Consider the following 12,206-nt stretch of genomic DNA (forward strand, 5'->3'; position numbering starts at 1 on the left):
CGGCCCCGCTAATCATCTGCTGACGGAACCGGTTAAAATAGATGTAACCCGACTCAGCTGAGGAAGCATCTTATGCTTGTCCACGCATGTGATAGCACAGCGACGACACGCTCGTGTAATTACCACGACGTATTATTAATGAAGAAATAGTCTTTAATCAGTGTAACCTTTCAGGTGTAAATGTATGTCCTTTTTTAAATAAATCACCACACTAAAGCTAGTAAATGTGACTCATGGTATATGAGTCACAAGTATATACAAAATAGCATATGTGGTTTTGGAGCATTAAGATTACAAATAATTTAATTATGACTATAAATGTGTGATTTAAGTGACAACCTCATGACCTAATTTTCTAAAATAAAATCATGCAGCACTGCAACAGTAAAGGTGTAAATATTAAAATATTATAAGACAAATTCTCCTACGCATTAAAAAAATCAAAATAAAATAAAACATTCATGCACACAATTTTTTTAAATAAATAAAATAAAAGGGAAGGATGCATGGGCTAAGCACAGAAACATTTTTATTTAAATAACGTCTGGCCATATATGGAACACTGCTAAAATAAATAAGACAAAAAAATACAATAAAGATTGATACAAGTAAAACAGAGGGTGGAACAATCAGTAGCTTACGGTGGTTCATGGATTTTTTTTTTGCACCAGTAGCCAAGAGAAACAGTCAAAGCGTCATCAGAAAAGCTGTGGTAAAGTATTTACAAACGTGGATTCACACACTTACCCTTCAATATATCACTCAATCAAACTATGACACGAGGAAACTGATAAAGGTGAGCAGTTAGTTTTTTTTTCATCTCACAACAAAATGAGGTCATATTGAAAAAAAGGCACGATACAGTTAACTTGTGCTACATTGTTGTCCTGCGGTGAACGTTTTATTTTTGCAGGAATGGCAGGAAAGTGACGTCCGCGTAAAAGTGGGCTCGCGCCCCGGCTGTGATTGCTTTGGGTAATAGTGGTTCATTCATCCCTCGACACAAAGAAAAATAAATAAATACAAAAATAACTGTAGAAATGTTCTATCATTTGCCAGCGCCAAAACTGACACAATCCATGAACCTGTCTGGCTCCGTTAACGTCACCTACGTGTGCGTAAAGTTTGCGTTTTTAATCACCAGTATTGTCCGATTTGAACCCGATTTGTTTTTTTCTTTTTGTTTTCAGAATATCTTCCCAGCGCTTATGGCGGAGTTGTGGTGGTGCTGGACCAGAGGAGGCTGCAGAGAGTTCGTGGTCGAGTACCAGGAGTAGTTTGCCAAAAAAGATGATGGCGCAGTCGTGTTGGGAGGGCTGCTGCTGCTCTGAGGTAAACTGGAGTTGACACTGTTGATTCTCTGAGTCTGTGGAAAGTCCCAGGCAGTAGTTGGCGGAGACGCGCAGGGGGGTGATTCGCTGGAGGCAACGTGTTGCTCTGGAGGGATTTCTCCACTTTTCCACAACTTCTTGAACTTGGAGCGACGGTTTTGGAACCAGATTTTGACCTGGAATGGAAACATGCATCAGTGGTGATGAGATGTTTTTCTAAACTCACAACTGACACTTTTAATATCGTTTCAATTTGGATGACAGTGTGCGGAACCGCATGTCCACAATGCACCCACCTGTGTTTGCGTGAGGCCCAGCGAGGCTGCCAGCTCGGCCCGTTCTGGTAAAGCCAAATACTGCGTCTTTTGAAACCTCCGCTGAAGTGCAGCCAGTTGGAAGCTGGAATAAATGGTTCGAGGTTTCCTGACCTTCTTTGGTTTTCCATTAACCATCCGGATTTCTGGCTCGCTCTCTTCTTTCTCTGAAGGAACATTTCAATGGAATTGATGTAATGCATGAAAACAAACTTACAGAGATAGTTCAGCACTTTTTTTTACTGGCGCCAATTTGGCAATAAAAAAAATAAAATAAATAAAACTAACAATTATTTGGCATGAATATATTCATATGTAGACAATTAATAACAATACATCCCTTGTACTTATTATTTGCTATACAGACATGAGAAATGTTTGATATTTGGCATAAAATAAATGGAAGAGTTCCCTTACCTGTGTCGGCTGGTGTAGGAGATGAGTTAGGGCCGTAGGAAGTGTATGCACCGTAAGAAGAGTTGAAACCGAGGTCGTAAGACTTGGCGTTATATGGCACAGTGCCGGTGGCGCTGCTGTGGTACTGGTACGAGCCGAGCTGACCAAAGGGAGAGCCGGCGCAGTGGCCAGGCTGCTGGCTGTTGTAATAGCTGCTGTCCGTCGCCGTGGAGACAGGCAGAGTCGGGGACTCCTGCGATTTGTGCAAGCTGTGGTAATTGCTTGAGGTAATCTGGTTCGAATGCATATCGGTGTTGAGGTTCTCAAAAACCCCAGTCATGTTCGCGTCGTAAGCCGTGCGGTCTCGTAACCCGCGCGCCAGAAAATCGCAAAATTGCGAAAACTGCAAAGCTGAAAATGCGACTCAAATCATGGACTGATGACCCCCTCTTCGTGAATCGAAACGCCTTCCCGTGTAAACTGAAGCAAAATCAGCCGAAGGTGTGTCCCTCTCACTGTGGCCTGTGATTATCTGCTACGGTCGGTGGTGGGAGCGCATTTATGAGTGCGTGAGAGGGAGAGAGCTTCTGTGTCTGAGGCAACCAATGAGTAAGAGCTGCACCGCTGACTACTCCCCACCGCGTCCACCCTCCATTATTCTTCCTGCAGGTCAGTCTGTTCTGCACAGACTTTGCATTTGAATCACAGAAAGACACCGTGGCCCAACACAAGTCATCATCCGTGTGCGTGATCATCCACAGGAGATACACTGTGGATAAATGTACTGAACATTAGCTCATTAGTTTTCAGTGGCTTTGCGGTTTGTGGTGAGACAGTTTTACGCCTGTCAGTTTCTTAGTGCAGATTTAAGGCACCTTTCATCGCGAGTGATTTAAAAATAAAAAAAAAATACAAATTTAGTCTAAACAATTCAGAAAAATAGTATATTATAGGGAGAACCACGCAGTGAATCCAGACACAGAGTTATTACAAAAACAAAAGCATGTGAATGAGACTGTGAATGGAGGTTGTGTTAGGTGACTGAATGAAGAGGTTACAGCGCCTCCATGTGTTGTAAATCTGATTTACAGCTCTCTCTCTCTCACCCTCTCTCGCTCTCTTATTTGCTGTATTTCCATTTGTCTTCATTCAGTGCAGAAGCAGATAAACCGCCCTATATCATCGGAATATTTTGGAACTAAAACGTGAACAGATTCACAGAAGTGTGTGTTTTAACCTCACACGCAAGTGCACACACACTCATACACACAAACACACAGACAGAGAGACGTTGAGGTGTTTTCATCATTGCCACAAGATGGCAGCACAGCTCCTTTTATCAACACAGCATCACACATACACAAACCTGCAAATAGACAGAAAATAGTACTAGTAGTAAATGTTTGTTTTCCTGATTTGAATATTGACCCAATATTGGACAACGACACAAACATCATTATAATCTTAAACTGACATACTATATATATGTATATATATATATATACATATATATATGTATACATACATATATATATATATGTATACATATATATATATATATATATATATATACATATATATATACTGTATATATAAATGTATAAATGCATTTATACTATAAAGTATTTATTGCCATGGTTCGCACCACTGTCTGCTCTGCACTATTATTGCTGCTGTTTGAGTAGGATTAGTGTTTATGTTTATTTGTCTACAGACATTTCAAACAAAATCAAAAATGAACAGATCATCAATCTAATCTTCATTACTTATTTTAAAGTAGGATATTCCAAAAAGCAGATTCAAAATTGTGATAAAATACAAGCAACCACGAAGCAGCAGGATCCCTAAATCCAGTACAGGACTGTCTGTTCATTGTTTCAATGAAAAGCAGTGAATCCTCTCCTACCATGGACCAATGAGTCTTTATGTCTCTGCTCATTAGTAGAGCATTGTCTCTGTGTTCAAATGTCCTGCACACATTCTACAGCCAGAGTTAACAATGGAAGTCATGGAGATAATTATCCTCCCTAATCAGGCTTCTTTTCATCAGAGGTTCAGTTGATGTTGATATTTTTTATAACAGTGTTCTGGGTTAAATTATACAAAATAGTTTCTTTGTTAATACACATTTCTTGGCTCTTCCAGTATAAAATATTACACGTGTAAAATGTGAAGTCTATTTGAAGAACTGAGGAGGTTCCTCTATAATTCATCATATTATTAAATAATTATGGTCAGAAAGAGTGTAGTAGTAACAAATGGTTCTATCATACAATCTCTTTCTTGGGGGGGGGCCTAGTCAAGCCTCAATTGTGTTAATGCTGGTATGAGTCATGTGTGTTTTCCCCGTGGATCAATGGGTACCTGGGAGAGTGTTGGTGTGGCAGCCGGCTGAATTTGGAGCACCTGTGCATTGCTGCCACAGAGGATAAAAGGCCGTTCCCCAGTGCTGTTCGGGCTCTCTCTGGTTTTTTTGACGCTTCCACCAGCTGCAGGCCTTTTGTTTGTTTGATTCTGGTTCTGTTTTCACTCCACAACACCATACACCTCATTCTTCACGCACCCACACTTACATGGCTGATATCACTGACTGACACACTTCATATTTGCAAATAATTGTTTAGTTGTCTATTTTGTTAAAATAAATATGTTTACTTTCCTACCATCCATTGCGTCTCTTCCCATATATGTCATGGCCTAGGAGCCGGGTTATGCCAACAACATACAAAACAATGACATTTTTGTAAAATTTTGGACGACATACTAACCTATGACTTTTTTGTCACAATTTGGACGAAATACTAACCTATGACTTTTTTGTCATATTTTGGATGACATACTAAAGTATGACTTTTTTTTCACATTTTGGACGACATACTAACCTATGACTTTTTTTTCGACATACTAACCTATGACTTTTTGTCATATTTTTGGACTGACTTACTAAAGTATGACTTTTCAGCTGGGCGACATACTAACCGATATGGTGAGTTTTTGGGTATGTTCAGGGCCTCGAAAACGCGATTCATTTGGCGGGCGGAAGAAGAAGAATAAGAAGAATAACTCTTACGATTACAATAGGGTTCTTGCAACCAAGTTGCTCGAACCCTAATAAGAAGAAGAATAATCTTAGCGATTACAATAGGGTTCTTGCGCAACCAAGTTGCTCGAACCCTAATAATAATATCAGAGTTATCTTAGGCACCTCATTTTTTTTTATCCATCTTGTAAATAATTGTTGTGGTGGGTGGAGGAAAGTGGAGGCAAATCAGCCTCTTGCTTATTTACTCAAAATAAACATAGTTTTAAATTACTCCATTAAATTGGAAGACTTTTTAAAAGCTCCTGGTTAAATGGTAGTTCAGGCAATAACGAGAAAATGTCAGTCTCACATCATAAATGCTCAGAAAGCACATTGCAATTAAAATTCTTTGTTTAATCTCGCCGCTCTGGCAGAGCGACACCTCGTTGTGTACTGTTAAAACAAGTTAAGCTAGACAAGTGCATTAGCCACTGAATTAGACACACGTCACACTGGGGACACGTTCAAAGAAACAAGCAGCAGCAGAGAGATTAAACACTTGCATGGTACGAGAGACTATTAAAAAATGCACGTCAAACAGAAAAACAAGCAAACTTCAAAAGTTCTCAGTGCAGATGTGAGTGCAACAAAGAGCTGCACTGTTTGCTCTGACTTACTCTGCAGCACGTCCACGCGTACAGTCGAGTTCAGGGTCACGCCATTTTTGAATTTCACCGTGCACACGTAGTCTCCTGCGTCTTCTTCTCTGCCCTGCTTTCTGGTCAAAGTGAAATTTCCTGTTGTGGGCCGTAGAACAGGCCTCAGGTCTCTGTTTTGCTCTGCAGTGAAAAGCATCGACTCCAGTGAGAGGAAGAAAAGCCTCTGTGCCTTAACAGCACTGACGCCTGAAGACTGCCGAGGGAAGAATTGCCAGTGAACTTCCTCGACGCCCTTAACCTTGATTTGTTCCCAGGTGATGTGAGGAGAGAGAGAGCAGGGGATGGTGACGGGCATAGATGTAGACGTATACTGAGCATGTGAAGGAGCTGGAGAAAGATCTAATTAGGGAGTGAAAGAGAACTAACGTTATCACCAGAAGGAGGGTTGAAACTGTAAAACACATGCATACTTGTGGACTAAAGTAACTTACCCACAACTGTGATGGACATTTTGACATGTTTTTGTTGAGCGACAACACAAGTCCACTCGCCATTGTGTTGGCCTGTGACTCTTGTGGAGAAACTGCCATCATTATTTGTCTTTCTCTGTCCTGTGGGATCCAACCAGTAAATCTCCGGCTTCCGGCTAACTTCTGCGCTGCAATGGAGAGACAGAGATTCTCCAGGCAGCAGAGGAGACGCGGGGCTCTTACTCACTATAACACAGAAAGAAACAGAGTGGGAATGATGACAATCAGTGGGTTACTGCTACTCATTTAGTGAGGGAGAACACAGTTCAAAGTCTTTGTGTCAAACATCTTAACACACTCCATAAAAGCATGATTTGAACCTAACACATTTGTTTCTAGACTCCAGAAAATCTTCATGAGTAGTTCTCAAAACTAAATAAATGGGACGTGTAGTTCTCAAACTTCTTAAAGTGGTGCAAACAGATTGAGCAAAGTCAGCTACAGACTTTTCACAGGAGGCAGATTCATTCCCGATAAGATCATTTGCTCTCTCATCATCATCCTCCTCTTCCTCACATATACTTCACACACTCCATTAGATTATGGAGCGAGAGATCAAAATTCCTCAGCTCCACTCCGATCACATACCCAGGTAAATACAGTAGAACAGCATTTCTGATTTTCCTCCAAGTACCACCAGAGGAAGCTCACGTACCACCGTTGGTACACGTAACACTGGTGGTACACACGCCACAGTTTGAGAACTATGGATCTAGATCATATTTACAACAACAGAAAGCATAAAAGCCCCCTCTGTGATGTGACTGGAGGGAACACGTCACCTTATTTTTGCTCTTACCCTCAAGTTTGACAAGTATGATGGTCGAGATGGTCGAGATGAGCGGAGACTGACTTGACACTGACACTTGAAATGTGCCAAAGTTTTCTTGTTGGATGTCTTGGATGATCAGTGAGTCGTCAGTCATTTGCAGCTTATTATTCCAGGCCTTATCTGTAACACAAGGCATAAAGGACCGTCAGTGCCGAAATTACACTATTGCAATTTAAAAATATATGCATAGCTCAATGCTTTGGTTACCATTGGTCAGAGACTTTCCACCAAAGTGATTGCGCCAGCCAAGTTGAAGGTCCATAAATTTCCAGTACACATAATTATGTGATTTTTTTAACTCTAGAGGCTTAAGGTTAACCGTCTCTCCAACCTGGGCATAAACCACCTGCACAGCACCTGATAAAGTGACAAGGACGCCGCGTCACAACAACATGTCCAACAAAACTAACCTCCTAAAAGTTAAAAATGAATAAATCGCTTGAAAATGAATGCATTTTACCTGTTGTTGAGACGAGCAGAGAGAAGAGAATGATGACGGGCTGAAGGAAGTTTCCCATCCTCGTTTGTAGAGTCTGGAAAACAGGCATTTTAGAAATTTATAATCAGTCACCTGTCATACAAACAATGCAGATAATGTGCAAGAAATATTTAATGTTGAAATTCATTCTAAATCGCTGTCTTTTAGCATTTTGTGCAAGATTAAGACAATTTGATGATTTCATTTTCGAATGAGTTAAAGGAGAACTGCAACATAAACATGTGGTCAGAAAGTTACTTATCTTTCTCAGGTTTAATAAAGTCCTTTCTTGACTTAACCTTAATAATTATAGACTATGTTTTGGTCAATTTGATTTGAAAAAGTTGTATTCTACAACATATGAATATAAGCGTGTCATCAGAATAGCTTCACAGGTCAGACCATGGTGATGTATATTTTAGCCAAAGGAAAGAATTCATTAAAAAGATCATATGATAATATGAAGCAAATATGAAGTCTCGTCCTAAAAGTCCTAAAATGTATTCATATAATACGGATCAAAATCGTTTTTCTTCAGGAGTGATTTGACTTAAATGTTTTAACATTTGCGCTGAACTGGTTTGCAGCGCTGGGAACTTTATTTATTTTTATGTTTACGTGTTCTAACAGTGTCAGAGGGCTCAAACTTTTGTCTGTGATTCATTATAGTCAACAGATTCTAATATTTTCTGAACCTCTTTCACAGACAAGAAGGCGGCAGGATATTAAATCTGTCAGCGAGTGCTTATTCAACAATTTAGCACGAAAGCAAACTCGGCCTTTTGCAATTAAACGCTTCTGATTCAACGCCGCTCTGACACTGAGAGGTCAACTTAAGTGTCGCATTCAATGTAAATTTGAAAAGCATCACTTTATATTAAGTAATAACAGAAACATCATAACACATATCATTTTACGTGTATATAACATTTTTCTGCAGTGAAGTCAAAACCACTCAGCAGGAAGCAAACAGTGGTCTGTGGTGGTCTCAGATTTAGAGAGATTTCAGAAGATAAAAGAGAAACAGTTGAGTGAGCCGGGAGTAGGCGGCCTGTGGTGGGCTTCAGATTTTTTGTGTGAAAAGAAACAGGCAGAAATTGGGAGGGAAGAGACGTAAAGCATATACGCCGGGTTGTGGTGGGCCTTGATTTTAGTCTAGGTGCAGATTCTTATCCCAATCGTCGCCCCCCCCCTGCGTCGCACACCTCCTCTCTTCCTCCCCTGTTCCACGAAAGACGGATCTCTCCTCGCTTAAAAAGACAAAGAGAAAGACCACAGCAGCGGCAGCACACTTAGACTGTGGTTTAAGATAGATGTGACTCTTTTCTCTCACTGTATCACTGCCTTATCTCTCTGCCCCCACCCCTCCTGTGCCTTTGTGTGTTATGATTGCGCACAAAAAAAATCTTTTTAATCTTTTACTGTGATTTGACACTTTAAAAGAATAGTTATGCGTGATATGGCAGTAACATTTCAATGAATCACGTTTTAAATATTTCTCTGGTGTTCAAAATTGAGCAAAAAAATACATAAATGTGTGTAACGCGGTTTGAGAATTATTAGGACGGAAAAAAATTTCTATTTAAAAGCTGCTGCAGATCGCTGTTTAGTGTATTATACGATATAAAAGGGTAAAAGAGTATTTTCTTGACTGAAATTACAAGAAAGAAGAAAAAAGCACATTGAGATAATAATGAGAAAGTGATATAACTATAACAATGTGTTCTGGTAACAAAACATTCATATCCAGGCTTCTGATGAATATTATTGCATAATAATACAATGATTTGTTTGTGTCTGAGCGCCTTTGTCACATGTCATCATCGTCTCTCTAATTTCCTGTCATTTCTCCTCTCTCACATTTATAATAAATCTATGAAATCTCCACAGATAATTAAAGATCTTTACTTAAGTAGGTGTCAGAGAGTCTCGTCAGCGTCACAATATTCTGTGAAAATTATTTCACAGCTATTTGCCTGACATACCATGCGTTTGACTCTCAATATAGATATTATACTACAAATATCAGAGAGCTAAGGTTTGATATTTACAAAAAAAATCCATAATGTAATTCATGTCAGCACCTGGTGAAAAGCAACATTAAGTATTAATACCTGAGGGTGTGTGTGTGTGTGTGTGTGTGTGTGTGTGTGTGTGTGTGTGTGTGTCAAAGAGAAACATCTTAGAGCAAATGGTTTATGCATGTTTTAAATATGTGATCAAGGAGTGTAAACACTTGACTGTAATGGATATTTTAAGCAGTCAGACGGGATCAGTGGGAAACAAATAACACTGCATTATTTATCACGACTGAGATCAGCCTTAAAATAAGAGCGGAGGCCAGGGACCAGCCGGAGACTCTGGTGATCAACAGACGTTCACCTGTGGAGCTGTAGCCCAGAGACCAAGTTAGACGATCATATCTGCAGTCAGGGTGGAGCTTTAACAACGACTAGACGTGGGGGGGAGGGCGAGGAGGGAAGGGTGAGGGCCAAACCCAGAGGAGAGGTGGGTGAAGAGGATGAGGAGGAGGAGGAGAGCAAACAGAAGAAGAAAAAGGGAAATTAAATGGGCCAGATTACAGTTTAATTTGACTGGACGTGTTTTTGGTGTTCACTATTTAAAGTCCTGCTCGAGGCTAAATAAATTACACGCGTACATAGTTCATGTCTCATGCAGTTTAAATCAAAAATAGTTGAAGCGATGATATGCTTTAAAAAAAACAGAGTAAGAAAAATGAGTTATTCATAAGCTGAAAAATCACTGAACCTCAAACTTTCATAAGAATTCAGTTTAAAATACTGTTTATCACGGACATTGGCCTGTCTAATGTGCAAATTTGTGGTCAACAAAAATGAATAAATGCAAGTTCAGCGCATATAAATAGACACATTTACAATGTCAAAATAAAAAAGGAAATAAAAATCTTGAATGAAGATCCAAATGTAAACGCCAGGATGACATATCAACAATACCGTTCGCCTGTCGTTTATGATCATTTAAACTGATGTTTAATCAATTTTATGTCATATAGTATGTGAATATTCGGCTAAAATAAAACAAAATTCAGTATACATACTTGTTGTCGTTGAGCGCCGGAGTGTCCGTCTGTGTTCGGGTCTGGTGTGAAGAGGAAATGTTGACTATTTATCAAACAAAACCTTTTTAAAAGCTGTTGCACCTCCCTCGCCACTGATTGGTCTGGAGAAAAAAAAAGCAGTTGTTGATGAAACCCAAAGTCAGAATAATGACCTTTGATTGGCTGTTACATAAGAAGAGTCTGATATAGTCACACAAACTCTCCTCACCTTTGCTTTTACTTCAAAATAAACCAGTTATATTATAGTAGAATGTATACGTGGCTCTACATTATTACATCAGAAAAAACGATGGCACCATACACTAATCAGCACATTACATACTTTCATATACAGCTTCCACATTATTTTAAATATAATCTCTCCAAAAACATACAAGCGACTGATCTTAATTGGGTAGAATTGCGATTTGACTTCGCTGCCTGATAACATGAAATCTGAGAAGAGTCTCAGTGGACTTGTTATCTGTCTCAGGCACAGCGCGGTCAGCTCACATCCTATTCTTCATTTATGCTTATCGCTCAGTTGATTTCCCCCCCGGTCACATAACTGATGTAGATACATAATTAAGACATTCAAGCTATGAACTGTTTGAAAAGAAGCAGCAGCTAATGAATACAAAGTCAAAATGAAACATTTGCGACGAAGAAACACGACCGAGTTGTTTGAGCGACGACGGGGGAAAGGATTAAAAAAGGGGGAAGAATTTGGGGGAAGTTGTGTTTAGAGAGTTATTAAAAATGTATGTGAGACTTCATAATTATAAAACATTTAATAAATAAATTCTCTTATTTCCATGACGCAGTCTTTGCGTACAGTTTTACATTAAACTGCTATCGCTATGGTTGACTTATTTCTTCTATTTTGTTATCTATTTCTCTACGTTTTTTTATTATTGCACCTTAAGAACGACATCTCATTCTCTTGTGTGTATGTAAACGCAAATGTCCGCACAACGTCAAATAAAGGACCTTCAATCCTGAATCACTCAAGTTCATTTTCCCCTTCAAGTTCAACTCTTCTTCACTTATATTACCGATCATTTTATCCCGTCTCAAATACGTTCAAATGTCTTCACATCAAATCGGCTGTGTGAAATATGTCGAACAAAAGCAAATACTGTACACGATCCAAAAGAAACCATCTTTCTGTGTAAAATACTAAAAACAATCCACACCATCTCACTCCTCAATTGTCTTTATATGGAGATCATTCACATACAGTTTTAATTATTTTGAATTAACTTTTTCCTCGTTGTATATTAACCTGATGTACTCGGACGTTGCTGCGTTCAATCCATCATAGAATCTGAACTTTCATTTGAAAAAGAAATGAGCTTGCGTGTTTGAGCACATGCTGTGAATTCAGTGACTTCAGTGTTTGAATCGCCGGAGCGAAAAGTATTTGACTATTTATTCTTATTTAGTATTAAAAGTAAAGACTTGATCAACTTGGTCGGCGAGATACGATTAGTTAACAATGAGCGCGCGGCAGTAGACACTTCATTGGCGTGAACTCATTTTATCTTCTGATGAATTAATATTTT

General features: G+C 39.3%; 2 protein-coding genes across 4 annotated transcripts; both read right to left on the minus strand.

Moving 5' to 3' along the window:
* Positions 1–512: 512 nt before the first annotated feature.
* dlx2a (distal-less homeobox 2a) lies at positions 513–2,625 on the minus strand. Its single transcript, XM_044019142.1, has 3 exons — positions 2,063–2,625; positions 1,628–1,812; positions 513–1,507 (listed from the first exon to the last, which is right to left on the minus strand). Exons 1-3 carry the CDS (start codon positions 2,379–2,381, stop codon positions 1,187–1,189), a joined length of 825 nt encoding a protein of 274 aa, XP_043875077.1. The 5' UTR covers positions 2,382–2,625; the 3' UTR covers positions 513–1,186.
* Positions 2,626–5,456: 2,831 nt separating this feature from the next.
* Positions 5,457–10,760, minus strand: LOC122765142. 3 transcript variants are annotated; one of them, XM_044019258.1, is made up of 7 exons: positions 10,642–10,760; positions 9,945–10,014; positions 7,545–7,617; positions 7,292–7,441; positions 7,052–7,204; positions 6,214–6,438; positions 5,457–6,121 (listed from the first exon to the last, which is right to left on the minus strand). In XM_044019258.1, the coding sequence occupies exons 3-7, from the start codon at positions 7,600–7,602 to the stop codon at positions 5,643–5,645; spliced, it is 1,065 nt and encodes a 354-aa protein (XP_043875193.1). In that variant the 5' UTR covers positions 7,603–7,617; positions 9,945–10,014; positions 10,642–10,760; the 3' UTR covers positions 5,457–5,642. The 3 variants fall into 3 exon arrangements, with proteins under 3 accessions (XP_043875193.1, XP_043875194.1, XP_043875192.1); XM_044019259.1 differs by lacking the exon at positions 9,945–10,014 and having other exon boundaries at positions 10,645–10,760; XM_044019257.1 differs by lacking the exon at positions 9,945–10,014.
* Positions 10,761–12,206: the final 1,446 nt, after the last annotated feature.

The sequence above is a fragment of the Solea senegalensis genome, linkage group LG2, assembly GCF_019176455.1.
Source record: "Solea senegalensis isolate Sse05_10M linkage group LG2, IFAPA_SoseM_1, whole genome shotgun sequence".
Classification (NCBI taxonomy): Eukaryota; Metazoa; Chordata; class Actinopteri; order Pleuronectiformes; family Soleidae; genus Solea; species Solea senegalensis.

Excerpts from the sequence above, each read along its gene's own strand:
- dlx2a (XM_044019142.1), bottom strand. The coding sequence starts at position 2,381 with ATGACTGGGGTTTTTGAGAACCTCAACACCGATATGCATTCGAACCAG. Across the intron at positions 1,813-2,062 it reads TCCTACACCAGCCGACACAG|AGAAAGAAGAGAGCGAGCCA; the intron begins GTAAGGGAACTC and ends ATGTTCCTTCAG. Across the intron at positions 1,508-1,627 it reads TGGGCCTCACGCAAACACAG|GTCAAAATCTGGTTCCAAAA; the intron begins GTGGGTGCATTG and ends TTTCCATTCCAG.
- LOC122765142 (XM_044019259.1), bottom strand. The coding sequence starts at position 7,602 with ATGGGAAACTTCCTTCAGCCCGTCATCATTCTCTTCTCTCTGCTCGTC. Across the intron at positions 6,439-7,051 it reads CATACTTGTCAAACTTGAGG|TGAGTAAGAGCCCCGCGTCT; the intron begins GTAAGAGCAAAA and ends TCTGTGTTATAG. Across the intron at positions 6,122-6,213 it reads AATGTCCATCACAGTTGTGG|ATCTTTCTCCAGCTCCTTCA; the intron begins GTAAGTTACTTT and ends CTCCCTAATTAG.